Genomic DNA, 25,016 nt, shown 5'->3' with positions numbered 1-25,016 from the left:
AATGTGGGCAGTCTAAGGCACACCTGTGCACTAATCATGGTGTCTAATCAGCATCTTGATATGGCACACCTGTGAGGTGGGATGGAATATCTCAGCAAAGAAGTGCTCACTATCACAGATTTAGACTGGTTTATGAACAATATTTGAGGGAAATGGTGATATTGTGTATGTGGAAAAAGTTTTAGATCTTTGAGTTCATCTCATACAAAATGGGAGCAAAACCAAAAGTGTTGCGTTTATATTTTTGTTGAGTGTAGTTCTAATATCTTTGACAAGTGTGAAATTACTGAAGTGTTGCTAGTCAGATTCTGTCCTCTAGAGGGAGCATTTGAGTAATTCTATTATCCTATATACACTGCTCAAAAAAAATTAAAGGAATACTGAAAACACCAGATTTCAATGAGGAAAACATCATGCTGGATATCGTTCCTGATCTGGCTAATGTGTTAGGAATGAAATGATGCCATATTGAAAACAGTACCTTAATAGCAGTCAAGGTGCTGTTGTCTAGGCTGTAAGATGTCTGTGCATCCTTCCAGGGATACGCCTCCCAGACCACCACTGACCCACCACCCAACCGGTAATGCTGAATGATGCTGCAGGCAGCATAAGGTTCTCCATTGCCTCCAGATCCTTTCACGTCTGTCATATGCGCTCAGGTTGAAACTGCTGTTACCTGTGACAATCACGGTGCCAGTGGTGGACCTGCCAATTTTTATGTTCTATCCAGACCACCACTGACCCACCACCTAACCGGTAATGCTGAATGATGCTACAGGCAGCATAAGGTTCTCCATGGTCTCCAGATCCTTTCACGTCTGTAACATGCGCTCAGGTTGAAACTGCTGTTATCTGTGACAATCACTGTGCCAGTGGTGGACCTGCCAATTTTGATGTTCTATGGCAAATGCCAGTCGAGCCCCACGGTGCTGGCTAGTGAGCACAGGGTCCACTACAGGACTTCGAGCCCTCAGGCCACCCTTATGAATTCTGTTTCTGATTGTTTGGTCAGAGATATTCACACCAGTGGCCTGTTGGAGGTCATTTTAAAGGGCTCTGGCAGTGCTCATCCTGTTCCTTCTTGCACAAAGTTGTAAATACCCATCCTGCTGATGGGTATGAACCTTCTATGACCCTGCCCGGCTCTCCTAGAGTAAACTGCCTATCTCCTGGAATCTCCTTCATTCTCTTGAGACTACTGGGAGACACAGCAAACCTTCTGGCAATGCCATGTATTGATGTGCCACCCTGGAGGAGTTGGACTATCTATGCAACCTCTGTAGGGTCCAGCTCCCACAACATGCTACCAGTAGTGGCACTGACCCTAGTAAAACTCGTGAAAAATCAGTCAGAAAAGATGAGGAAGGAAAATTGTCTGGCATCCACCTGTAAGACCATTCCTGTTTTGAGGGTTGTCTCATTGGTTCTCCTCTAGTGTACCTGTTGTTAATTTCATTAACAGCAAAGCAGTTGAAACTGATTAACAATCCCCTTTGCTTCTTAAATGACCAGATCCCAGAATTTGAATTGACTTGATGCTGTATTCTGATTAAAAAATGTACCTTTAATTTTGTTGAGCAGTATATATGTTCTGTGGAACTAGTTAAATATTTGGGTAAACTGGGCATCATGAAACTTTTGTCTGTTGCACCAACAGTCATGGCTTCATGGTGGAGTAGAACAGAGAAGGACTTTTTTGTTGTTGTTGTTTTTGGCCAGTGGTGGGCACAGTTCTGATAACTTTACAAACCATTATTGGACTAATTATCTTCCGATACATTTTTGTCCGATAACAGTAAACAAAGATAGGAAGGCCCACATAACAGGACCCCCCCCTCAACGGGCGCCTCCTGGCGCCCGACCTGGCTTGTCGGGGTGTCGCTGGTAGAACACGGCCAGGAGGGCCGGGTCCAGGATGAAGCTCCTCTTCACCCAGGAGCGTTCTTCAGGTCCATAACCCTCCCAGTCCACCAGATATTGGAGACCCCGAACCCTCTGGCGAACATCCAGGACCCTGCAGACAGTCCACGCAGGCTCGCCGTCGATGATGCGGGCAGGAGGCGGCACAGGTCCGGGGGTGCAAAGGTCCGAGGTGTGGTATGGTTTGATCTTGGAGACATGAAAAACAGGATGGATCCGCAGTGAAGCCGGGAGTTTCAGCTTCACTGCGGCTGGACTGATGATTTTGGTGATCCGAAATGGTCCGATATACCTGTCCATCAGCTTTTGCGACTCCGTTTTGAGAGGAATGTTCTTTGTTGACAGCCAGACCTCCTGCCCGGGCTGATATTCCGGGGCCGGGTCACGTCGGCGGTCTGCATGGCTCTTCGCCCTCGTCCAGGCTTTCAGCAGGGCAGAGCGGGCTGTACACCACACCCGACGGCACCTCCTAAGGTGGGCCTGGACCGAGGGAACCCCGACCTCTCCCTCCACAGCCGGAAACAATGGGGGCTGGTACCCCAAACACGCTTCAAATGGGGAGAGGCTGGTTGCTGATGAAACTTGACTGTTATGAGCGTACTCGATCCAGGCCAGATGTTGACTCCAGGTTGTCGGGTGCGCGGAGGTCATACACCGCAGGGCCCCTTCCAGCTCTTGATTAGCCCGCTCTGCTTGTCCATTGGTCTGTGGGTGGTACCCGGACGAAAGGCTCACGGTGGCCCCCAGTTCCCTGCAGAAACTCCTCCAGACCTGGGAGGAGAACTGAGGACCACGATCCGAGACAGTGTTCGTAGGGATACCATGTAGACGTATGACGTGGTGGACCAGGAGGTCTGCAGTCTCCTGGGCCGACGGGAGCTTCGGGAGGGCCACGAAGTGGGCCGCCTTGGAGAACCGGTCCACTATCGTCAGGATGGTTGTCATACCCTGGGACGCAGGGAGACCCGTGATGAAGTCCAGGCCGATGTGGGACCAGGGGCGATGAGGCACAGGCAGCGGCTGGAGGAGTCCCTTCTCCAGTTGGTGGACTGCCTTGCCCCTGGCACAGGTGGTACAGGCCCGGACATACTCCCGTACATCGGCTTCCAAAGACGCCCACCAGAACCGCTGCCGAACAACTGCCACGGTCCTCCGCACCCCTGGATGGCAGGTGAGTCTGGAACCATGGCAAAAGTCCAAAACTGCAGTCCTAGCGTCTGGTGGGACGTACAAATGGTTAGGTGGTCCACCCCGGGGTCCGGGTGACATGTCAGGGCCTCCCTGACGATGTTCTCCACGTCCCACGTCAGTGTGGTGACGATAGTGGACTCCGGGATGATGTTTTCTGGTGGATCTGACAGCTCCGCTCTGACTTCCTCTTCATGCACCCGGGACAGTGCGTCCGACCGCTGGTTCTTAGTCCCAGGGCGATAGGTGATCCTAAAGTCAAAACGGCCAAAAAAAAAAAGAGACCAACGGGCTTGCCTGGGGTTCAGACGCGTAGCGGTCCGGATATACTCCAGGTTCTGATGGTCGGTGAAGACCGTGAATGGAACCACAGCTCCCTCCAACAAGTGTCTCCACTCCTCCAGGGCCTCCTTCACCGCCAGGAGCTCCCGATTGCCGACGTCATAATTCCGCTCTGCTGGGGTCAACCTGCGGGAGAAATAGGCACAGGGGTGGAATACTTTATCGGACTCCCCGCTCTGTGACAGCACAGCTCCTATCCCTGAGTCAGAGGCATCTACTTCCACAACAAACTGGCAGCTAGGATCAGGCTGCACCAGAACTGGCGCAGTAGAGAACCGGCGTTTCAACTCCCTAAACGCGGCTTCGCACCGATCCGACCAGGTGAAGGGAACTTTTGGGGAGGTCAGGGCTGTAAGGGGACCAACAACCTGACTATAGTCCTTGATAAACCTCCGATAGAAATTAGCGAAGCCGAGGAACTGTTGCAGCTTCCTACGGCTTGCCGGTTGGGGCCAATCTCTCACCGCCGCTACCTTGGCCGGATCAGGGGCGATGGAGTTGGAGGAGATTATGAACCCCAGGAAGGACAAAGAAGTACGGTGGAACTCGCACTTCTCGCCCTTCACAAACAGCCGGTTCTCCAACAACCGCTGCAGGACCTGACGTACATGCCTAACATGGGTCTCAGGATCCGGGGAGAAGATGAGGATATCGTCTAGGTATACGAAGACGAACCGATGCAGGAAGTCCCGCAAGACGTCATTTACTAATGCTTGGAACGTCGCGGGGGCATTAGTGAGGCCGAACGGCATGACCAGGTACTCAAAGTGACCTAAGGGGGTGTTAAATGCCGTCTTCCATTCGTCTCCCTTCCGGATCCGAACCAGGTGATACGCATTCCTAAGATCCAATTTAGTGAATATTTTGGCTCCATGCAGGGGCGTGAACACTGAATCCAACAGGGGCAACGGGTATCGGTTGCGAACCGTGATCTCGTTCAGCCCTCTGTAATCAATGCATGGACGGAGTCCACCGTCCTTCTTGCCCACAAAAAAAGAAACCTGCACCCATTGGGGAGGTGGAGTTCCGGATCAACCCGGCAGCTAATGAGTCCCAGATGTAGGTCTCCATTGATTCTCGCTCGGGGCGTGAGAGGTTGTACAGTTTACTGGACGGATACTCAGCACCCGGGATTAAATCAATAGCACAATCGTACGGTCGATGCAGGGGTGGTGGCCAAGTGGTTAATGCGCTTGGTTTCAGTTCGGAAGGTTCTGGGTTCAAATCCCACCCCTGCCACATTTCTCCATGTAATGTGGAGTTGCGTCAGGAAGGGCATCCGGCGTAAAACCTGTGCCAAATCAATATGCAGATCCACCTTGGATTTGCTGTGGCGACCCCGAGTGCAAACAAGGGAGCAGCCGAAGGGACTTACTTTACAATCGTACGGTCGATGCGGGGGTAGAGTGAGTGCCAGATCTTTGCTGAAAACGTCAGCAAGATCATGGTACTCAACAGGCACCGTCGTGAGATTGGGGGGGACTCGAACCTCCTCTTTAGCAGTCACACCGGGTGGAACCGAGGATCGTAAACACTCCCGGTGGCAGGTTTCGCTCCATTGAGCCACAACCCCAGACGGCCAATCAATCCGGGGATTGTGCTTACTAATCCATGGATAGCCCAAAATTACTCTGGAGGTAGAAGGTGTCACAAAAAACACAATCTCCTCCCTGTGATTCCCAGACACAATCAGTGTTAAGGGCTGTGTCTGGTGTGTGATTAATGGAAGAAGGGTGCCATCTAGTGCCCGTACCCTCACTGGTGAAGGAAGAGCCACTAGAGGGAGCCCTACTTCTGTAGCCCATCTGCTATCAAGCAGATTCCCTTCCGACCCCGTGTCAGTCAGTGCTGGGGCTTGAGGGGTTAAATCCCCACAGAGGATCACAACGGGGATTCGTGTGGATTTTCGTGCAGTACCCGCGTGTGTGTTATGGCCCACCCTTAGCCAGTTTCTAAGGGTGAGCGTTGGTGTTTGACCGCTTGGGGCATTGTTTCTGCAGATGCTCGTTAGAGCCGCAGAAAAAGCACTCTCCGCGGGCCAGCCTCCTCTGTCTGTTTTCTAATTTTATTTTGGCCCTGCTCGTGTCCATAGCTTCATCAGCAGGGGGAGCTGTTGTCACACGGAGCATTCGGGCTCTGGAGCTTGGGGAAGGCGGGGCTGCTTTGGAACAGGAAGGGAGAGGGGCGGCGCCTGCGCGGCCACGTCCTTCATCTCACTGCCGTCGACGTTCTTCCAATCGGTTGTCTAACCGTATAACCAGATCTATAAGCCCATCTAAATCCCGCGGCTCATCCTTAGCCACCAGATGCTCCTTCAGGACTGACGACAGTCCGTTTACGAAGGCGGCGCAGAGTGCAGCGGTATTCCAGCCGGACCTCGCAGCTGTTATGCGGAAGTCGACCACATACTCAGCTGCACTCCAACGCCCCTGTCTCTTTGACAGCAGCATCGTAGAAGCAGTCTCACCTCTGTTTGGGTGATCAAAGACTGTTCTGAACTCCCTCACAAACCCAGTATAAGAGGTAAGGAGCTGTGAATTCTGCTCCCAGAGCGCCGTAGCCCAGGCGCGTGCCTCGCCTCGAAGCAAATTAATTACATAAGCCACCCTGCTGGCGTCCGACTCGTACATCACGGGACGCTGTGAAAAGACGAGCGAACACTGCATTAAAAAGTCCGCGCACGTCTCCACACAACCCCGTACGGCTCTGGGGGACTTATGTATGCTTCAGGGGATGGTGGGTGGGGTCGTTGAATGACCAGTGGAATGTCTATATTCGACACCGGGTCAGCAGGAGGAGGAGCTGCAGCAGCGCCCTGAGCGCGCGCTTCCACCTGCGCAGTGAGAGCCTCCATTCTACGATTGAGGATGACGTTCTGCTTGGTCATTAGATCCAACCGAGCAGTAAAGGCGGTGAGGATTTGCTGCAACTCACCAATCACGCCTCCTGCAGACGCCTGTGCACCCTGCTCTTCCATTGGCTGTTCAACTGGTGGTTGACGCCCCTCGGGATCCGTGACGTTGGCCGAGATATCCTGTTGGGGAAGTGTAATGACACGGACCCACAACAGGGGGCGCAAATGAACGGTCAATGGGTAGTCAAATAAATACAATTTATTGTGGCAAATGTGCACAACAGGTCGAATACTATTTTTAGACAGTCAATTACAAAAGTCAACAGGTGACGTGTGGGCAGGTCCGAGGGTAGGAGACGCCTATCCAGAGAAGAGCCGGGGCCCACAAGGTTCCGCCGCCAACGAAGACCTGCAGCAAACCGAAGCCGCCAAGTCCCGAGTCCCCAGGTGGCCTGTACTTCAGCTGTCAGATCCGGTACTGCTGGCAGGAACAGAAGACAGGTTAACGGTGGGTGTGTGCACACCCAGCAGAACAATCAGCAGTTCAGTTCAGTTCCTTTTGTGGGAGAATCTCCACCTCCGACACAAAAACACAGAAACGTGCAGAGACCAACTGTTACTTCTCTGGTTTGGAAAGAGGAGGGAAGTCCGTCACTCTTCTACATCCAAAACCCAGCTCCCAGCTGACTGAAGATAACTGGTACTCCTGCAAAGGTTTTCAAAAGACAATGATACGTGCGTTCAGCACAGACACGGCTGAGAGTTTTACCTGAGTGGTAAACTGATATCTCGGCAGAGATGCGGTGTCTCCTCCAGTCTTATATGGGATGGGATGATGATGAGATGATTTCTGACAGCTGGTAGTCCTGGCTCCTGGGTGGTGACTGCGCCCTCTGGTGCCTGAAACCCGACTACAGGCAGGGCGCCCTCTGGCGTTGGCCAGCAGTACCTCCTCTTTGGGCGGCCCACATAACAATTATTGAGTGCACGTTTACATCATAAAACGTGCGCACGGCACTAATAAAATGAGCACACATTCTCTCCACATGCAAAACATTTTGCGATGACACTTCCAGGGCTCCATAAAAATGCCTGTTTTTACAAATAAAAAATGGAATATTTTACAAAAGCACATTTATCTGTAAACACCAACACACGACACACGTCACATTAACGTGTTGGTTTACATAATGAATGACTGAACCAGTCAGTGTTTAGCAGAGGCACTTTTACCCAGAATCCTTTGCGATCTGTGTTTGTTACAAAACCTCAGAATTAGTGCATTATTCAACATTAAAAGATATATGTTATATTTTAACTTTGTACAAATGACAGAATTTACATTAATGGAGTTATTCTATCGGTATTAATGTTATTTATAAATCAAAACCATAAGTCAGCATGACTTTATTTTCCAAGACCTCCGCCTGATCGGAGTGTCATAACTGACAGAGAGCTGGCTTTATGGCTGCTCTCAAGGGTACCTCTGTGCTGGAAACCATGTAGTAAATAAGAGCTTCCTGCAGGATGTTCAAAGACAAAAATATGGTCTCATTGTCTGGGTCTGTTGTAACTTCTAATATTGCTAGAAGCTTTTGTGGTGTTAAAACGCAAATTCAATTTATTATTAGTAGTTGCAAATGTACCAGAGACAAAATTGGAATTTATCGGTTATCTGTAGTGATGGCAATTTCGAGGCCTCATGAACCAATGAGTCACTTCAACACAAATGGCTGAAAATCGACACACTGCTTTGAGGCGTTTGATACAGTTTGAAGGGTGACATCTGCTGGATTGTTTTGAGAATTACCCTGAGCGAGTGCTGTGACAAATGTTTGCAGTAATTCATGACTGATGTGGTTTGTCCTTGAAAAATACTAATAAAAAATGTCATCATCATTATTGTGTCTTTCTTAATGTAATAAATAGTCCCTACAGATGCACACATACAGGTTATGAAAGCCTTTATTGTAGACTATATGTAGATTTATCAGTCCTCAAACAATATTTGGATGGAATGTGATGGGAAAAGTGAGAAAGGCATGTGCTTCTGCAACTTGTGCTTATGATACTGTAATTTGTAAATTAGAATAGAGGGGATAGGAGACGGTGATTGTGCAACTATTTCAATTTTTATTCAAAAAAAGAATCATTTCAACAGTGCTGGGCTTTAATCGGCTCCTCTTCTGCCTCACCACCTCTCCAGCTTTGGGGAAGACCCGCTCTCCAAAATCACAGATCTTCAGTCACTCAGCTCAGTCTCTGATCTACCTATGAATATATAGTCTAACCTATAACCTGTGTTGATGTACTGTGTGGATAAATGTTGTATATGAATGGAATACACATAGGTCCTATGTGTATGTAGCTAACTATACTAAATGAACTCTAAGCTAGACCTAAATATAAACTAATGCTGTCCCTGTCACGTAGTAATTGGCAATAACACTGTCGCTAGCAGTCTCCTCCTCTCACAAACCCACAGTTTGTGCCGCGATTCAGATCTCATTTAAATACTTGGCGGGTCGTATTGACACGCCCAGATTATTCGACTTTCCCGCGAAGCTCGACACGTGGTGTGACGTAACGAGGCCTCGCTCGCAGTGGGTCACGTGATGGGGGCGTGCTCAAATGCTGCTCACCGACACTTCTGGTTCACAAAGCTCGATGCTGTGTCGAGCAGCCTGACTTGAGTTTAACATCACTAGTTATCTGTAACTTCCGATACATTTTTGGGTGGTTTATTGTTTCATCTGTATCAAAGATAACTTTTCACTTGTCTGATTATCTGTTATTGAAGTAAATTTTTCGGTTATCTGTGCCCACCACTGTTTTTGGCTAATGTTATGTTGCAGAAACTGACATTAATAATGTCTGTTTTGCTCCCTTCAGGTGGATACAAGGCTTTACAAACACAAATATTGAATTTATCGACAACACAACAGTGTGTTATGTGTGTGGGAATTTCATCTGTTTCCTGAACCTGGAGACAAAAATAAAAACTTTGTTTCAGTGTCCTGGCAGAGGTATTGGGGCCTTCACAGCCAACAGCCATAATGGGATTTTTGCCTTGTCTGAACACAATGTAAATCCCTCTATATTTATATACATCTTCCCTGAGCTTGAGTTGAAGAATGAACTAAAAGGTAAGGTATTCAATTCCCAATCTAAATGAATACAGCTGTCATAATATATCACCAGTGAAGATGTTATTTGGGAATTTACACACATGCTTTTTTTATATTGTTGTCATACAAATCATAAATGGTCACAAATGCATATGTTTGTAGGAACCACACAACTAGACTACACGTCTTTGGCATTGAGTAATGCTGGTCCTTATTTGACCTGCTGTTCCACTGTTCCAGACAACATTATAACAGTTTGGTCAGTCATACACTCATTTAGATTGTATGCAACATATTTCAAGTTGTGTCTGATGTTGCAACTGTGTGGCACAGGAACTGGGAAGATGCTGAAATACTTTGTACACATGCACAAACTGAGAAGGATGTCATTTCTTTGACATTCAACCCCATGAACTGGCTCCAAATGTGTAGTTTGGGGGCTACATCCATCACTGTCTGGGATATACAGAAGAGTGCCAGTTTTCATATGCTGAAGCCAAGGTAATGCAGCCTTTGCTGCACCAGAATGGAGTTACAATGGTGCTACCATTATTGTGAAATCAAATCAAGGAATTTGTCTTCTAGGTTTCCTTATTTAATTTATTTTTGAAATGACACTCTTTAATTTAATCAAAGGTGAAAAACTCCAGCTTCACAAAGTAAAAGCCCTACCATATATTGCTTCTACCTGTGCACCTAAAACAGGTGATCTGTTGTGAAAGTGTAGGAACACGGACCCACAACAGGGGGCGCAAATGAACGGACAATGGAGGAAGTCAAATAACAACACTTTACTGTTGTGAAGAAGCACAACCAACACGGCGAATTACAATTGTAGACAAGTAGTCAATTCACAAAAAATGTGTCACGTGGGCAGGTTCGAAGATAAGAGACGTCCGTCCAAAGCAGAACCGGAACCACACGATTTCCTCCGTCACCGAACCCCGGGAATACTGGAGCCGCCAAGTCCCGAACACCCAGGTGGCCACTGCCTCCGCTTGTCGGATCTGGTACTGCTGGCGAGGAACAAAAACAGTTAGATGTGGGTGCGTGTGCACCCAGCAACACGTACGGTGGGAAAACCACCTCCACCTCTCGTCGAAAAAAGAAACAGAATATCTGCTGTCCAACACACACAAGCAATAGATATTCCTGTCAGAAAGTTAACACAGTCAGCTGAGAACGTTACCTCCCTGGTAGAGCGATATCTCGGCAAAGAGGTGGAGATGTCGTCTTGCTGATATACCCTTGAAGATCAGATGATTGGGGACAGCTGTCGTAGGTGATAAGTGACAGCTGTCACCCCGGCTGCTCCTGTGAGGCGGCAGCGCCCTCTGGTGCCTGGAGCCCGCACTCCAGGCAGGGTGCCCTCTGGTGGTGGTGGGCCAGCAGTACCTCCTCTTCAGCGGCCCACACAACAGGACCCCCCCCCTCAACGGGCGCCTCCTGGCGCCCGACCAGGCTTGTCCGGGTGACGGCGGTAGAAATCGGCCAGGAGGGCCGGGTCCAGGATGAAGCTCCTCTTCACCCAGGAGCGTTCTTCGGGGCCGTACCCCTCCCAGTCCACCAAATACTGGAAGCCCCGGCCCATCCTTCGGACATCCAAGAGCCGGCGCACAGTCCAAGCCGGCTCGCCATCGATGATCCGGGCAGGAGGTGGTGCCGGACCCGGAGTACAGAGGGGTGAGGTGTGATGTGGCTTAATCCGGGACACATGGAAAACGGGATGGATCCGCAGTGAGGCCGGAAGCTGAAGCCTCACCGCGGCTGGACTGATGACCTTGAGGATTTTAAATGGACCGATGTACCGATCCTGCAGTTTAGGTGAGACCACTTGGAGGGGAATGTCCTTTGTTGACAACCACACTTCCTGCCCTGGCCGATACGTAGGGGCCGGGGTCCGCCGACGGTCTGCATGGGCTTTCGTCCTCATCCGGGCCCTCAGCAAAGCAGAACGGGCGGCACGCCACACCCGACGGCACTTCCGCAGGTGGGCCTGGACCGAGGGCACACCGACCTCTCCCTCAACCACCGGAAACAAAGGAGGCTGGTACCCCAGACACACCTCAAACGGGGAGAGGCCGGTGGCTGACGACACCTGGCTGTTATGGGCATACTCGATCCAGGCCAAATGGGTACTCCAGGCCGCCGGGTGCGCGGCCGTCACGCAACGCAGGGCCTGTTCCACCTCCTGATTGGCCCGTTCTGCTTGCCCGTTGGTCTGGGGATGATACCCGGATGAGAGACTCACCGTGGCCCCCAGTTCCCGGCAGAAGCTCCTCCAGACTTGCGAGGAGAACTGGGGGCCGCGATCGGAGACGATGTCTGTTGGAATCCCATGCAGCCGGACGACGTGGTGGACCAGGAGGTCCGCTGTCTCCTGGGCAGTCGGGAGCTTCGGGAGGGCCACGAAGTGGGCCGCCTTGGAGAATCGGTCCACTATCGTGAGGATGGTGGTGTTGCCCTGGGACGATGGGAGGCCCGTGACAAAATCCAGGCCGATGTGGGACCAGGGGCAATGAGGCACGGGTAGTGGCTGGAGCAGTCCCGAAGCCCTGCGATGATCAGCCTTGCCCCTGGCGCAGGTGGTGCAGGCCTGGATATAATCCCGGACGTCGGCCTCTAGGGACGCCCACCAGAAGCGCTGCCGGACAACTGCCACGGTTCTTCGCACCCCTGGATGACAGGAGAGCTTGGAGCCGTGACAGAAGTCCAGGACTGCAGCCCTAGCCTCTGGTGGGACGTAGAGGCTGTTCTTCGGCCCAGTTCCGGGGTCCGGGCTTCGTGCCAGGGCCTCCCGGACGGTTCTCTCTACGTCCCAGGTGAGGGTGGCCACGATAGTGGACTCCGGGATGATGGGTTCCGGTGGATCCGACAACTCCGCTTTGACTTCATCTTCATGTACCCGGGACAAGGCATCCGATCTCTGGTTTTTGGTCCCGGGACGGTAGGTGATCCGGAAGTCAAAACGGCCGAAGAACAGTGACCAGCGGGCTTGCCTGGGGTTCAGCCGCTTGGCGGTCCTGATATACTCCAGGTTCCGGTGGTCAGTGAAAACCGTGAATGGCACGGACGTTCCCTCCAACAGATGTCTCCACTCTTCAAGAGCCTCTTTCACCGCAAGGAGTTCTTGATTGCCGACGTCATAGTTCCGTTCGGCCAGGGTCAACCTGCAGGAAAAATAGGCACACGGGTGAAGGACCTTATCGGTCTTCCCGCTCTGGGAAAGCACAGCTCCTATCCCTGAGTCCGAGGCGTCCACTTCAACCACTAACTGGCGACTAGGATCGGGCTGCACCAGAACGGGTGCAGACGAGAAGCGCTGTTTCAACTCCTTGAACGCGGCATCGCAACGATCCGACCAGGTGAAGGGGACTTTTGGTGAGGTCAGGGCTAACTACCTGACTGTAGCCCTTAATGAACCTCCTGTAGAAATTAGCAAAGCCGAGGAACTGTTGCAGCTTCCTACGGCTGGTGGGTTGGGGCCAGTCTCTCACCGCCGCGACCTTGGCCGGATCAGGAGCGACGGAGTTAGGGGAGATGATAAACCCCAGGAAGGACAAAGAAGTGCGGTGGAACTCGCACTTCTCGCCCTTCACAAACAGCCGGTTCTCCAACAACCGCTGCAGGACCTGACGTACATGCCGGACATGGGTCTCAGGATCCGGAGAAAAGATGAGTATATCATCCAGATATACGAAGACGAATCGGTGCAGGAAATCCCGCAAGACATCATTAACCAATGCTTGGAACGTCGCGGGGGCGTTTGTAAGACCGAACGGCATGACCAGGTACTCAAAGTGACCTAAGGGGGTGTTAAATGCCGTCTTCCACTCGTCTCCTTTCCGGATCCGAACCAGGTGATACGCATTTCTAAGATCCAGCTTAGTGAACATTTGGGCTCCATGCAGGGGCGTGAACACTGAATCCAACAAGGGCAATGGGTATCGGTTACGAACCGTGATTTCGTTCAGCCCCCTGTAATCAATGCATGGATGTAGTCCGCCATCCTTTTTCCCCACAAAAAAGAAACCTGCACCCATCGGGGAGGTGGAATTCCAGATCAACCCGGCAGCTAAAGAGTCCCGGATGTAGGTCTCCATTGATTCGCGCTCAGGTCGTGAGAGGTTGTACAGCCTGCTGGACGGAAACTCAACGCCTGGAACCAAATCAATGGCACAATCGTACGGGCGGTGCGGGGGAAGGGTGAGCGCCAGATCCTTGCTGAACACGTCCACAAGGTCATGGTACTCCACCGGCACTGTCCCGAGATTGGGCGGGACTCTGACCTCCTCCTTAGCCTGGGAACCGGGAGGAACCGAGGAACCTAAACATACCCGATGGCAGGTCTCGCTCCACTGAACCACTACCCCGGACGGCCAATCGATCCGGGGATTGTGTTTTAACATCCAGGGGAACCCTAGAATCACGCGGGAGGTGGCAGGAGTCACAAAAAACTCGATCTCCTCCCGGTGGTTCCCTGACACCACCAGAGTCACTGGAGGTGTCTTATGTGTGATTAAAGGGAGTAGGGAGCCATCTACTGCCCGTACTTGCACAGGTGAGGTAAGTGCCACCAGAGGGAGCCCTGCCTCCCTGGCCCATTTGCTGTCTAGCAAATTCCCTTCAGAGCCCGTGTCCACCAGTGCTGGGGCCTGAAGGGTTAAATCCACATAAAGGATTGTAACCGGGAGTCGTGTGGCAATATGGGTGTGTCCCACGTGAATGTCTTGGCCCGCCCCTAGCCCAGTTTCTAGGGGCGGGCGTTGGTGTTTAACCGCTCGGGGCAGTCCCTCACTTGATGCTCTATCGAGCCACAAACAAAGCACGCTCCGCGGACCAGCCTCCTCTGTCTATCCGGTGGTCTGAATGTGGCCCTGCTCGTGTCCATAGCTTCATCAGCAGGGGGAGCTGTAACCACACAGAGCGTAGAGGCCGTGGAGCGTGGGGAGGGCGGAGCTCGGTTGGAACCGGAAGGGAGAGGGACGGCGCGTGCCCGGCCACGCCCTTCCTCTCGTTCCCGACGGCGTTCTTCTAACCGATTATCTAATCGTATAACCAGATCAATAAGCCCGTCTAAATCCCGCGGTTCGTCCTTAGCCACCAGGTGCTCCTTCAGGACCAACGACAGTCCGTTTACGAAGGCGGCACGGAGGGCAGTGCTATTCCAGCCGGACCTCGCCGCCGCGATGCGGAAGTCGACTGCATAAGCAGCTGCGCTCCGGCGCTCCTGTCTCATTGACAGCAGCACGGCTGAAGCGGTCTCTCCTCTATTTGGGTGATCGAACACTGTTCTGAACTCCCTCACAAACCCATCATATGTCTGAAGGAGCCGTGAATTTTGCTCCCAGAGCGCTGTAGCCCAAGCGCGTGCCTCACCGCGAAGCAGAGTTATAACATAAGCTATCTTGCTAGCATCAGTCGCGTACATGACGGGACGTTGTGCGAAGACGAGCGAACACTGCATAAGAAAGTCCACGCACGTCTCCACACAACCCTCGTACGGCTCTGGAGGGCTTATGTATGCTTCAGGGGAAGGTGGGAGGGGTCGTTGAACGACCTGTGGAATGTCAACGTTGCGCACAGGATCGACAGGAGGTAGAGCCGCAGCAGCGCCCTGTGGGCGCGCTTCCACCTGAGCGGCGAGAGCCTCCACCCTGCGGTTAAGGAGGACGTTCTGCTCGGTCATTAGATCCAACCGAGCCGTAAAGGCGGTGAGGATTCGCTGCAACTCACCGATCATTCCTCCTGCAGACGCCTGTGCGCCCTGTTCTTCCATTGGCCGTTCAACAGCCGGTTGATGCCCCTCGGGGTCCATGACGTTGGCCGAGATATCCTGTTGTGAAAGTGTAGGAACACGGACCCACAACAGGGGGCGCAAATGAACGGACAATGGAGGAAGTCAAATAACAACACTTTACTGTTGTGAAGAAGCACAACCAACACGGCGAATTACAATTGTAGACAAGTAGTCAATTCACAAAAAATGTGTCACGTGGGCAGGTTCGAAGATAAGAGACGTCCGTCCAAAGCAGAACCGGAACCACACGATTTCCTCCGCCACCGAACCCCGGGAATACTGGAGCCGCCAAGTCCCGAACACCCAGGTGGCCACTGCCTCCGCTTGTCGGATCTGGTACTGCTGCCGAGGAACAAAAACAGTTAGATGTGGGTGCGTGTGCACCCAGCAACACGTACGGTGGGAAAACCACCTCCACCTCTCGTCGAAAAAAGAAACAGAATATCTGCTGTCCAACACACACAAGCAATAGATATTCCTGTCAGAAAGTTAACACAGTCAGCTGAGAACGTTACCTCCCTGGTAGAGCGATATCTCGGCAAAGAGGTGGAGATGTCGTCTTGCTGATATACCCTTGAAGATCAGATGATTGGGGACAGCTGTCGTAGGTGATAAGTGACAGCTGTCACCCCGGCTGCTCCTGTGAGGCGGCAGCGCCCTCTGGTGCCTGGAGCCCGCACTCCAGGCAGGGTGCCCTCTGGTGGTGGTGGGCCAGCAGTACCTCCTCTTCAGCGGCCCACACAACATGATCTCAATAATTAGGTCACGCACCTGCCTGAAGACTTGAACTAATTACAATCAGCTGGTTTATTATAGGAAGATGGAACAAATATGTGGTTGGACTTTTACTTTCTGAAGCCAGTTTTCCACCTCTGAATTTAATGTGCAATATTATGTGAATAAATCACTAAAACACAATGTAATTTAAATAAGAAACAGAAAAGTCAAAATAATGGATTGTACAAATACGTGAACCATTTAACTGAATTGTCTTGGTATTTTATTTATTTCATTTTTTTGTGGTTTCTGTGACATCAAAGAAAGTGGAGTTAAATTTTGATTATTTAATATATTACTATCAGGGTACCTGGGCATTGTTGCGTGTGTGTGTGTGTGTGTGTGTGTGTGTGTGTGTATGGGGGGAGGGGGTGAGATGAGATGAGATATACTTTATTGATCTCACAGTGGAGAAATTATGTTTACACTCCAGTTACCTCTGACAGCAATTAGTCCACAGTTATTACTTGTTTACCGTAATAATGGCACACATCAGAATTAAAGACAGCACATACACATTTGACATTGTTTATGTGCACTAAGTTTGAAGAAGTCCATTATCCGAATTGAGGCAAGTGGGTGAAGGCCACGCAGCAACCGTGAGAAGCGCCGCCATCAGCTTGGGGGGAAGAACAAGGGCTGCAGCTAAAACTGCACCACCCTCGGCAAAGGGGAAAGGAGTGACGTTAGCAGGCGCAGGAGAGGGGAGTGTTGATGTTGGGATAGGAGGCAGGTGAGGGGGAGAGAATGGAGCATGCTTCAGTCCAGTGAAAAGCAGTTTATTGTCTTTGTGAGTTGAGATAACAAACAGCCAGTGTTCCCCAGGCCGAAAAAAATTCCTCTCAAGGAAAACAGTCGGGCAATTTGACCTTCAGGCTTGATAAGCCTGTAATGTTATGGTTTTAGCAGTGAAAAATACTTTAGGTTGTGTGTTAGGTTGTGTGTGTAGAAGAGGGGTGGCTGTGGTTACTTTTGCCAAGTATCAGGCCAGTCATATGCGGACATACCTACATGCAACTAACTTTTGTATATAAACTATAACTTATCAGCTGATTATCCTAATTATTTCAAAATGTTGTGTGGGTGTGTGGTGTGCATTGTGTTGTTACAGTGTAATAGAGTTGCCAGCAACTGATGGCTCCTTTGTTCAGAGGTCAGATACACCGTCTTATGCTGTCAGTGACAGATTCACATATTTTGGACCTGAGATGCCACCATCTGCCATTTCTGGAGTGACGGGAGACAAATCAGAAAGCATTGTGGTACTCTCCCACTGTCACCTCGACATTAATAATTACAAATATCATCACTGTTATTGAGTAATACATTTTGTTTTAGTCTTGAAGCTCTGATTTTTATATTAGCACAATTAATCACAAAACAGTTGTGTTGCCTTTTTGTGGGGCTCAGTAATGATGATGTTGATAATGTCAACTCAATTCTTGTTTACACAGACCAAACTGTGCAGTAAATCCAGACTAACACCTGCTGCCTTCTGCTGGACAGCTACATCATTGCTGTATGTGGGCTGTGTGGAAGGATTTCTGCTGCTGGTTGACCTGGAGAACCTTTCTGTGTCAGTTGTCTTCAACCCTGCAAGTAAATAAATTCACAGTGAGACTCATTGTCATGCAGAAACTGTAATTGTTGGTATCAGTGTTGCCTAATGTCACTTAGCCATCCCAAAAACATCAAGAGTCAGTTGGGGATTTTTCTTCTTCAGCTCCAGATGCCATCACTGAACTGAAACAGAACAACTTCCTGAGTTTAGTGTTGAACAGGAATGGCTTGATTGCTGTGGGACAGGTATGAGCTCATGATAACACCTTCAAATTTTTGAAAATGATTGTCTTCTGCTGTGCAGTGATCTGACATGTAATTTTAGGCATCAGAGTCATGTCAAGTGCAGTGGGTGCAGTGGCACACAGTGTTGCGACATCCACCACACTATAGAACCAACCTCAGTCTGAAATTACAACCGCCCAGGAAGAAAACCAATCTGTCACACCTCTCAGAATTAACCATCTATCTGCCTCAGCCAAGTGAAATGTGGGCATCCTGTTGGTATTCACCAGCGACGAGAGTCCTCAACAATGAGGCAACCAATGTGCTGTAACATGCACAGAGAAACACACCACATGTCCAAAATGTAGTTGAGGTTTCCTCACAATTAAAGTGATACTTGGCATCTGAGTGTCCCCCATTAAACGCTGGTTTGACACAAAATTATTTTAGGGATACACAAGGTCTCTCAAGGACCTTCAGGACTTCGATCTTCATTCTCCTTCAAAGATATTAGCATCTCCAAACACTTCTGTCCAGCGACCTCATGACTCCATAAGCTCTTCCCAGGTGTGTCGTGGTCTCAAAGGTAGAGGACCGAGAGACATGAGTGTCTCTACAACTTCAACACTTTGGCTGCATACAGATACACTTCTAATGGCCGAGTCTAGGAAGTGATTGAAAGCCTGGATCTTAGTCTTGAGCCAGGACAATTGCAATCCCAGACACTCCAAAGTCCAGAGAGCAGTGCTGTTTTTATCTTTGTGGGGGCCCTATGCAAGATGCTGTTTGGGGGACCCGAGTTGCCAAACTATGATGTACAGATTCCTAATCTATTAGATGATCCACGAACATGCCACAATCTATTTCACTTCATGAGCAAAACAGGATACAGTCATGATAACCTCTCATATTAAAATTACATGTTAAAATCATGCCTGTGCACCCTGCTCTTCCATTGGTTGTCCAACGGATGGTTGACGCCCCTCGGAATCCATGACGCTAGCCGAGATATCCTGTTGGGAAAGTGTAGTGACACGGACCCACAACAGGGGGCGTAAATGAACGGACAATGGATGAGCCAAAAATACAACACTTTACTGTTGTGAAATGTGCACAACGAAACACAGACAAATGCAGAGTTTGGATTACAGTCAAATATACGAAGGTGACGTGTGGGCAGGCTCGAGGATAGGAGACCACCATCCAGAGAAGAACCGGATCCCACACGATTTCCACTGTCACCGGATCTGGAGCATCCTGGAGCCGCCAAGTCCTGAATCCCCAGGTGGCCACCGTCTCCAGCTGTCAGATCTGGTACTGCTGGCAGGAGGCAGAAAACAGTTAATGGTGGGTGTGAGAAAACACACCCAGTAAACAGTCAGCTACAGTTCCTTCACAGTGGGCAAAACACCTCCACCTCTAAAACAGGACACAGTTCGTGCAGAGCCTGAATAACTACTTATCGAGTTTGATGTGAGGAGTGAAGAGCGTCTACTCCTCCACAATCTGCAAACCCCAGCTCCAGCTGCGAGTAATCACCAGGTAAGTCTGCAAAATATTCAAGGACAGATTACGTGCGTTCGGCACAATAACGGCTGAGAGTTTTACCTCGAGGGTACGACGATATCTCGGCAGCGAGGTGGAGTTGCTGCCCGGCTTTTATGGAGATGTGGTGATGATGAGTGACAGCTGGCGTTGTTGATGAGTGACAGCTGTCACTCCCGGTTGCTCCGGCGCCCTCTCGTGCCTGAAGCCCGCACTTCAGGCAGGGCGCCCTCTGGTGGTGGGGCAGCAGTACCTCCTCTTAAGCGGCCCACACAACAATGGATTTGAATCACGTGTGATTGCGTCAGACAAGCTTCAACCTTCGTGCGCATGCGTGACTTTTTTCATACCTGTCGGTTGCGTCATTCACCTGTGAGCAGGCTTTGAGTGAGGAGTGGTCCACCCCTCTCATCGTTTTTTTCATTGTTTAGGAATGGTTCAGATACTGCCACTTTGCTTGATCAAAATTTTTTCAGAAACTGTGAGGGACATCAAAGTGGACACCATTCGAGAAATTCATATGGTTTTTGATGAAAATTTTATGGGCTTCAAAGAGATTACGGAGTGTTACTGTCGCTTTAAGGATGGCCCAGCATGACTGGTGGTGCGCTGCGCTCCGAAACCGCCATCGACAGGCTGAGCGACCATTTCATTTCTAAACGGATGGCTGTATGGATCCGTGACCATCGTGTGCAATTTCTCTGGTTATCACAAGAGCTGGACATCAACCATTTTCCGGCAGATTTCACTTTTAACAAGAGATTTTGTCATGGAAAGCCGAGCGGAGGCTTCACGCGTCACGATGGATTTGCTACTGGAACGAGACAAAACCACCTCCGTTTTGGTCTCACAGGACGGCTTTGAGATGGCGTTCAGACAGCTTTCGATGGTTTTTCCATCAAGTGATTATCCGAGAAATTGTGGATGTGCCTGGACATGCCAGAACATGTCCTGTGAGGCTTCATCACGGCGTTGCATTGCGCCATGCGGCACCGCCGCGACGCGCGGAATTCCTCTGCACGTCTGTCTCAGTGTGCCGAAAAAGTGCTGATGTCCACGTCTTTTCACAATTCCTGTGCTAGTCAGATGACATCCTGGATAAAACACAGCGTCCAGTTTGGAAATGAACGGCACATTCCACTGTTACAGGAGTTTTTGTCATGGAAAGAGGAGAGGAGGCTTTGCGCGTCGCGGCGGTGCCACATGGCGCAAAGCAACGACATGATGAAGCCTCACAGGAAATGTTCTGGCATGTCCAGGCACATCCACAATTTCTCGGATAATCACTCGATGGAAAAACCACCATCAGCTGTCTGAATGTCATCTCAAAGCCGTCCTGTGAGACCAAAACGGAGGTGGTTTTGTCTCGTTCCAGTAGCGAATCCATCGTGACGCGCGAAGCCTCCGCTCGAGTTTCCATGACAAAATCTCTTGTTAAAAGTGAAATCTGCCGGAAAATAGTTGATGTCCAGCTCTTGTGATAACCAGAGAAATTGCACATGATGGTCACGGATCCATACAGCCATCCGTTTAGAAATGAAATGGTTGCTCAGCCTGTCGATGGCGGCTTTGGAGCGCGGCGCACCACCAGTCGCTCTGGGCCATCCTTAAAGCGACAGTAACACTCCGTAATCTCTTTGAAGCCCATAAAAGTTTCACCAAAAACCATCTGAATTTCTCGAATGGTGTCCACTTTGATGTCCCTCACAGTTTCTGAAAAAATTTTGATCAAGCAAAGCGGCAGTCTCTGAGCCATTCCTAAACAATGAAAAAAACGACGAGAGGGGTGGACCACTCCTTACTCGAAGCCTGCTCACAGGCGAATGACGCAACCGACAGGCGTGAAAAAAGTCACGCATGCGCACGAAGGTTGAAGCTTGGATGACGCAATCACACGTGATTCAAATCCATATGGTTTTTGAAAAAAATAATGTCGGATACTTTTCTAATAGACCTTGTATGTGTATGTATATATATGTATATATATATATATATATATGTATATATATATATATATATATATATATATATATATATATATATATACAAGGTTGGGTAGGATTACTTTGAAAGAATACATGTGGATGTTGATAACTGGCCTTCGTTCTGGGGCCACCGTGGCTGATGTTGGACGGCCTCCACCCTACTGGGGAACCCATCTTGTCTGCGAACATAGATAGAGCTCTACAGGGAGGGTAACATTAGGAATCTACAGCAGGCCACGAAGCAGGTGATTAGAGACCCTACAAGGCTTATGACAAATGTGGATTTGGAATCCATTAGCTTAGCGGAGAATTTAGTGCAGAAAATCCACTATCGTGATAGTGCAGTTTATTTGCCAGGGAGGGAATTTCAACAAGTTGAGACTGTGGCCTGCTTCCGTAGTCGTGTCCATAAAAATCATAGAGGGATATGCTTTCCAAACTTAATACCCATTACTATATTGGATGATGTTGAAATTGAGGATGGCCCAGTGGTTGTTCCAGCAATAGCAAAGATTTCGTGTCTGCTACCTACAACGTGCGTGGAATGTCTTAAACCTAAACCTACTTCTAGGCATCTTATATATGCTACTCTGGAACCACCCCTAAACCCAAACAGTTCAACTGTCAACCCCACTGAGGTCCTTAGACTGGGTCTCATTAACATAATATCACTGTCCTCAAAATCATTGTTGATCAATGATCTAATTATTGATCATCACGTAGATGTGATTGGGCTATGTGAAACCTGGCTTAAACCTACAGCTGTCCTCCCCTTAAATGAGGCCTGCCCACCATCATATACATTTAGTCACGTCCCTCGTGACGCGAAGCAAGGCGTGGGTGTTGCTCTTATTTATAAATGTAGGTTTAGCTTATTAGCTGTTGGGGGTTACAAATATCACTCGTTTGAGCATCTGATTCTCCGCTCTGCTCAGGATATTACACATTGCCAAGGTCAGAAGAATAAAAATCAGTTGTATTACTTTGTCACTGTATATAGGCCTCCTGGCCCATATTCTGAATTCTTAGATGAATTTGGTGTGTTCATCTCTAACTTGTCAACTAGTGTAGATATTCTGATCATTGGTGACTTTAACATTTATATAAATAAGCCTTCTGATCCCCTTTGCAAATCATTTATGGAAATTGTGGATGCATTAGGATTTCAGCAATGCATTCGGGATTTGACGCACTTTAGTGGAAATACCCTGGATCTGGTTCTCGCACGTGGTATTGCTGTCACGAATATTGACATCATGCCTCTTACATCAGTGGTGTCTGATCACTCACTTATTAAGTTTACAGTTTCGCTGCCGTGTTTAGTGGAACAACAACCTTATATATCATTACGGCGATGCATCAACTCCTCAACTAACACTGAACTTGAAGCTAGACTGCCTGATGTCTTAGCTTCACATTTAACAAATAGCCAGTCAGTAGACAGACTTGTGGATAGTTTAAACTCATTGCTCAAAACTACACTCGACATGATTGCACCACCTGTGTTAAAACCGCGCTCCCCCAAATCACAGTCACCTTGGTTCAATGATTATCTGCGTGACCTCAAGCATAAAGCAAGAGGTCTAGAAGGGAAATGGCGTCGTTCAAAATTAGAAGTATTTCACCTTGCATGGCGTGATGCTATCTTAGACTATAAGCATGCATTATTGGCTACAAAGCGGACTTACTACTCTGATTTGATCAACAAAAACAAGCATAACTCAAAGTTCTTGTTCGACACGGTGGCAACACTTTTGCATGGACAGCCACCTGTAGTTCGCTCTCCTTTTACAGCACAAGATTTCCTGGATTACTTTGGGAAGAAAATAGAAGACATCAGGTTAAACATATCCCGGCATGCCTTAATCCAGCCACTACACCCTGCTATTTATGTGGCCGCCACTACTGAGGTATTACCTATATTTACAGAATTTGACAGTATTTCACTAGGCATGCTGAAAAAATTCATAATGTCAACAAAAAGCGCAACCTGTTTATTTGATCCTATACCAACAAAACTGTTTAAGGACTTGTGGCCCACACTTGGGCCGACTGTGCTGGAAATTATTAATCTTTCTTTAACTTCTGGATCTGTTCCTAAATGTTTCAAATCTGCAGTGATTAAACCATTACTTAAGAAACCTAATCTTGACCTTAGTGTATTGACAAACTATTGGCCGATATCAAATCTATCATTTTTCTCTAAAATTCTGGAAAAAGTGGTGTCATGGCAGCTCGTAGACTATCTTACTGAGAATAATCTCTTTGAGCCACTGCAGTCTGCTTTTAGAAAATATCATTCCACAGACGGCTCTCACTAAAGTGGTGAATGATCTTCTGCTTACAATGGATTCGGACACCACTACGTTTCTGTTGCTGTTAGATCTCAGTGCTGCATTTGATACAGTGGATCATCATATTCTACTTGATAGGCTGGAAAATCACTTTGAGATTGCTGGGAGTGCCCTTGCATGGCTGACATCATACTTGACCAGTCGTTCTCACTGTGTTTTGTACAGTAACACTACCTCTAACCTTAGTGACATGAAATTTGGGGTTCCACAGGGGTCTGTCTTAGGCCCCCTGCTTTTCCCTCTTTATATACCACCCCTTGGGCACATATTGTGGCGTTTTGGGATTACCTTTCACTGCTATGCAGATGATACTCAGTTATACATGCCGATAAATGCTGGTAATCTCGTTCACATAAAATCCTTAGAAGATTGCCTTGCAGCAGTGAGAAGTTGGATCTCTAGAAACTTCCTACTTTTAAACTCTGATAAGACTGAAATGATGGTTCTTGGTCCAGTGAGACATCGGCATCAATTTGACCAGTTAACGCTCAGCCTCGGCTCGTGTGTCATACATCACACTGACAAAGTGAGGAACCTTGGGGTAATTTTTGATCCTTCGTTGTCCTTTGGCCTCCACATTAGAAATATTACTAGGACTGCTTTCTTCCACCTGCGAAATATAGCGAAGATTCGTTCCATCCTGTCTATGGCTGATGCTGAGACCCTGATCCATGCATTTATCTCTTCTAGATTGGACTACTGCAATGTTCTATTTTCTGGTTTACCGCAGTCTAGCATTAGGGGTCTCCAATTGGTTCAAAATGCTGCAGCCAGACTTTTGACACGAAGCAGAAAGTTTGACCACATTACACCCATTTTAGCATCCCTTCACTGGCTTCCTGTCCCAGTGAGATCAGATTTTAAGGTTCTGCTACTAACCTATAAAATTATTCATGGACTGGCACCTCCCTATCTAGCTGACCTAATTAAACCTTACGTACCGGCCCGGGCTTTACGTTCTCAGGGTGCAGGACTACTTTGTGTCCCTAAGGTGAATAAGAAGTCTGCGGGTCACAGAGCTTTCTCTTATCATGCCCCTGTTCTGTGGAATGATCTCCCTGCGTCAATAAAACAGTCAAATTCTGTGGAGACTTTCAAGTCCAGACTTAAGACGCACTTATTTTCCCTTTCATATGGCTAGCATACTGGTACAGTTTTGTTTTACACTTTTTACTCTTTTAAATCATTTATTAGTAATTGGAGCGGGCCGCGGCCTCAACTTTACCTAAATTCTGGGTCTTTTAGTGAAGTTTATGGCTAGTGGCCGGCGATCACCTTAGTATTTCTCTGTTTTTCTTGTTGTTTAATGCTGGCAAATTATACAGTATTTTTTTGTCT

At 48.9% G+C, this 25,016-nt stretch overlaps 1 protein-coding gene and 1 long non-coding RNA gene across 2 annotated transcripts in view; one reads left to right on the top strand and one right to left on the bottom strand.

Moving 5' to 3' along the window:
* cfap43 (cilia and flagella associated protein 43) overlaps positions 1-25,016 on the top strand; it is a 76,071-nt gene that overhangs the window by 2,102 nt on the left and 48,953 nt on the right. Inside the window, exons 2-7 of the mRNA XM_034184197.1 lie at positions 9,197-9,450; positions 9,595-9,691; positions 9,766-9,933; positions 17,121-17,271; positions 17,464-17,608; positions 17,733-17,815. Of these exons, the coding sequence (XP_034040088.1) occupies positions 9,197-9,450; positions 9,595-9,691; positions 9,766-9,933; positions 17,121-17,271; positions 17,464-17,608; positions 17,733-17,815 (898 nt within the window). The remainder of the gene's footprint in view (positions 1-9,196; positions 9,451-9,594; positions 9,692-9,765; positions 9,934-17,120; positions 17,272-17,463; positions 17,609-17,732; positions 17,816-25,016) is intronic.
* Positions 1,215-12,845, bottom strand: LOC117522805. Its single transcript, XR_004564336.1, has 4 exons — positions 12,834-12,845; positions 10,218-10,221; positions 9,617-9,618; positions 1,215-1,290 (listed from the first exon to the last, which is right to left on the bottom strand). It is a non-coding gene; the product is annotated as an uncharacterized LOC117522805 (long non-coding RNA).

The sequence above is a fragment of the Thalassophryne amazonica genome, chromosome 13 (assembly GCF_902500255.1).
Source record: "Thalassophryne amazonica chromosome 13, fThaAma1.1, whole genome shotgun sequence".
NCBI lineage: Eukaryota > Metazoa > Chordata > Actinopteri > Batrachoidiformes > Batrachoididae > Thalassophryne > Thalassophryne amazonica.
This window is presented reverse-complemented; position numbering and strand designations above follow the sequence as displayed.